Genomic DNA, 648 nt, shown 5'->3' on the forward strand with positions numbered 1-648 from the left:
CCGCATGCGAGCCGGGCCCAACCTGAACCACGGCGCAATGTGGTATGGGTGGCTCAAGCGCATGCGGACCCTACTCAAGAAGTGCCACCGTCTGCACATTTCAGCCCGGAGGTCCAATCTGCAGCACCTAGGTTTGCAACTAGCCGCGGCCAAACGAGCCCTGGAGTGGCACACCGACCATGCCACGGCTGTCCCGGACTTGGAGGCGGCTCAACATGTCGTCGACATGGCAAAGGCCGAGCACCGCCAACATGCCCGGGACCTGCAATTTGACTTCCATGCCAACACCAACGAACGCGGCTCGTCCCACTTCTTCCGCAAGCCGCTGGGAACCAAGGTGCCCATCAACTGTGTCACCGTGGACGGCACCACTGTGACGGATGAGGCTTCCGTGCAAGCTGCGTGCACCGCTCACTGGCGAGGCATCATGACGACTCCGAGGGATGCCACCCCACCCGACGCAGCTCGCCGTCGCACAGTTGTCGAGACCCTCACCAAACGGCTATCCCAGCCTTACCGAGAGAGTCTCGATGAGCCCATCATGGCACCCGAGCTGTGTGCGGCACTCAAGACCATGAACCCAGCCAAGTCACCGGGCCCCGACGGGTGGTCGGCTGGGTTCTTCCAAGTGGCCCCCGAGACTTTTGC

At 62.7% G+C, this 648-nt stretch overlaps 1 protein-coding gene across 1 annotated transcript; it reads left to right on the top strand.

Moving 5' to 3' along the window:
- Positions 1-4: 4 nt before the first annotated feature.
- Positions 5-431, top strand: H310_14773 (hypothetical protein; the record flags this gene model as incomplete). Its single annotated transcript, XM_008882702.1, has 2 exons — positions 5-337; positions 399-431. 2 exons carry the CDS (start codon positions 5-7, stop codon positions 429-431), a joined length of 366 nt encoding a protein of 121 aa, XP_008880924.1.
- Positions 432-648: the final 217 nt, after the last annotated feature.

This window comes from Aphanomyces invadans (assembly GCF_000520115.1).
Source record: "Aphanomyces invadans strain NJM9701 unplaced genomic scaffold supercont1.86, whole genome shotgun sequence".
In the NCBI taxonomy this organism is placed as follows: domain Eukaryota; phylum Oomycota; class Saprolegniomycetes; order Saprolegniales; family Verrucalvaceae; genus Aphanomyces; species Aphanomyces invadans.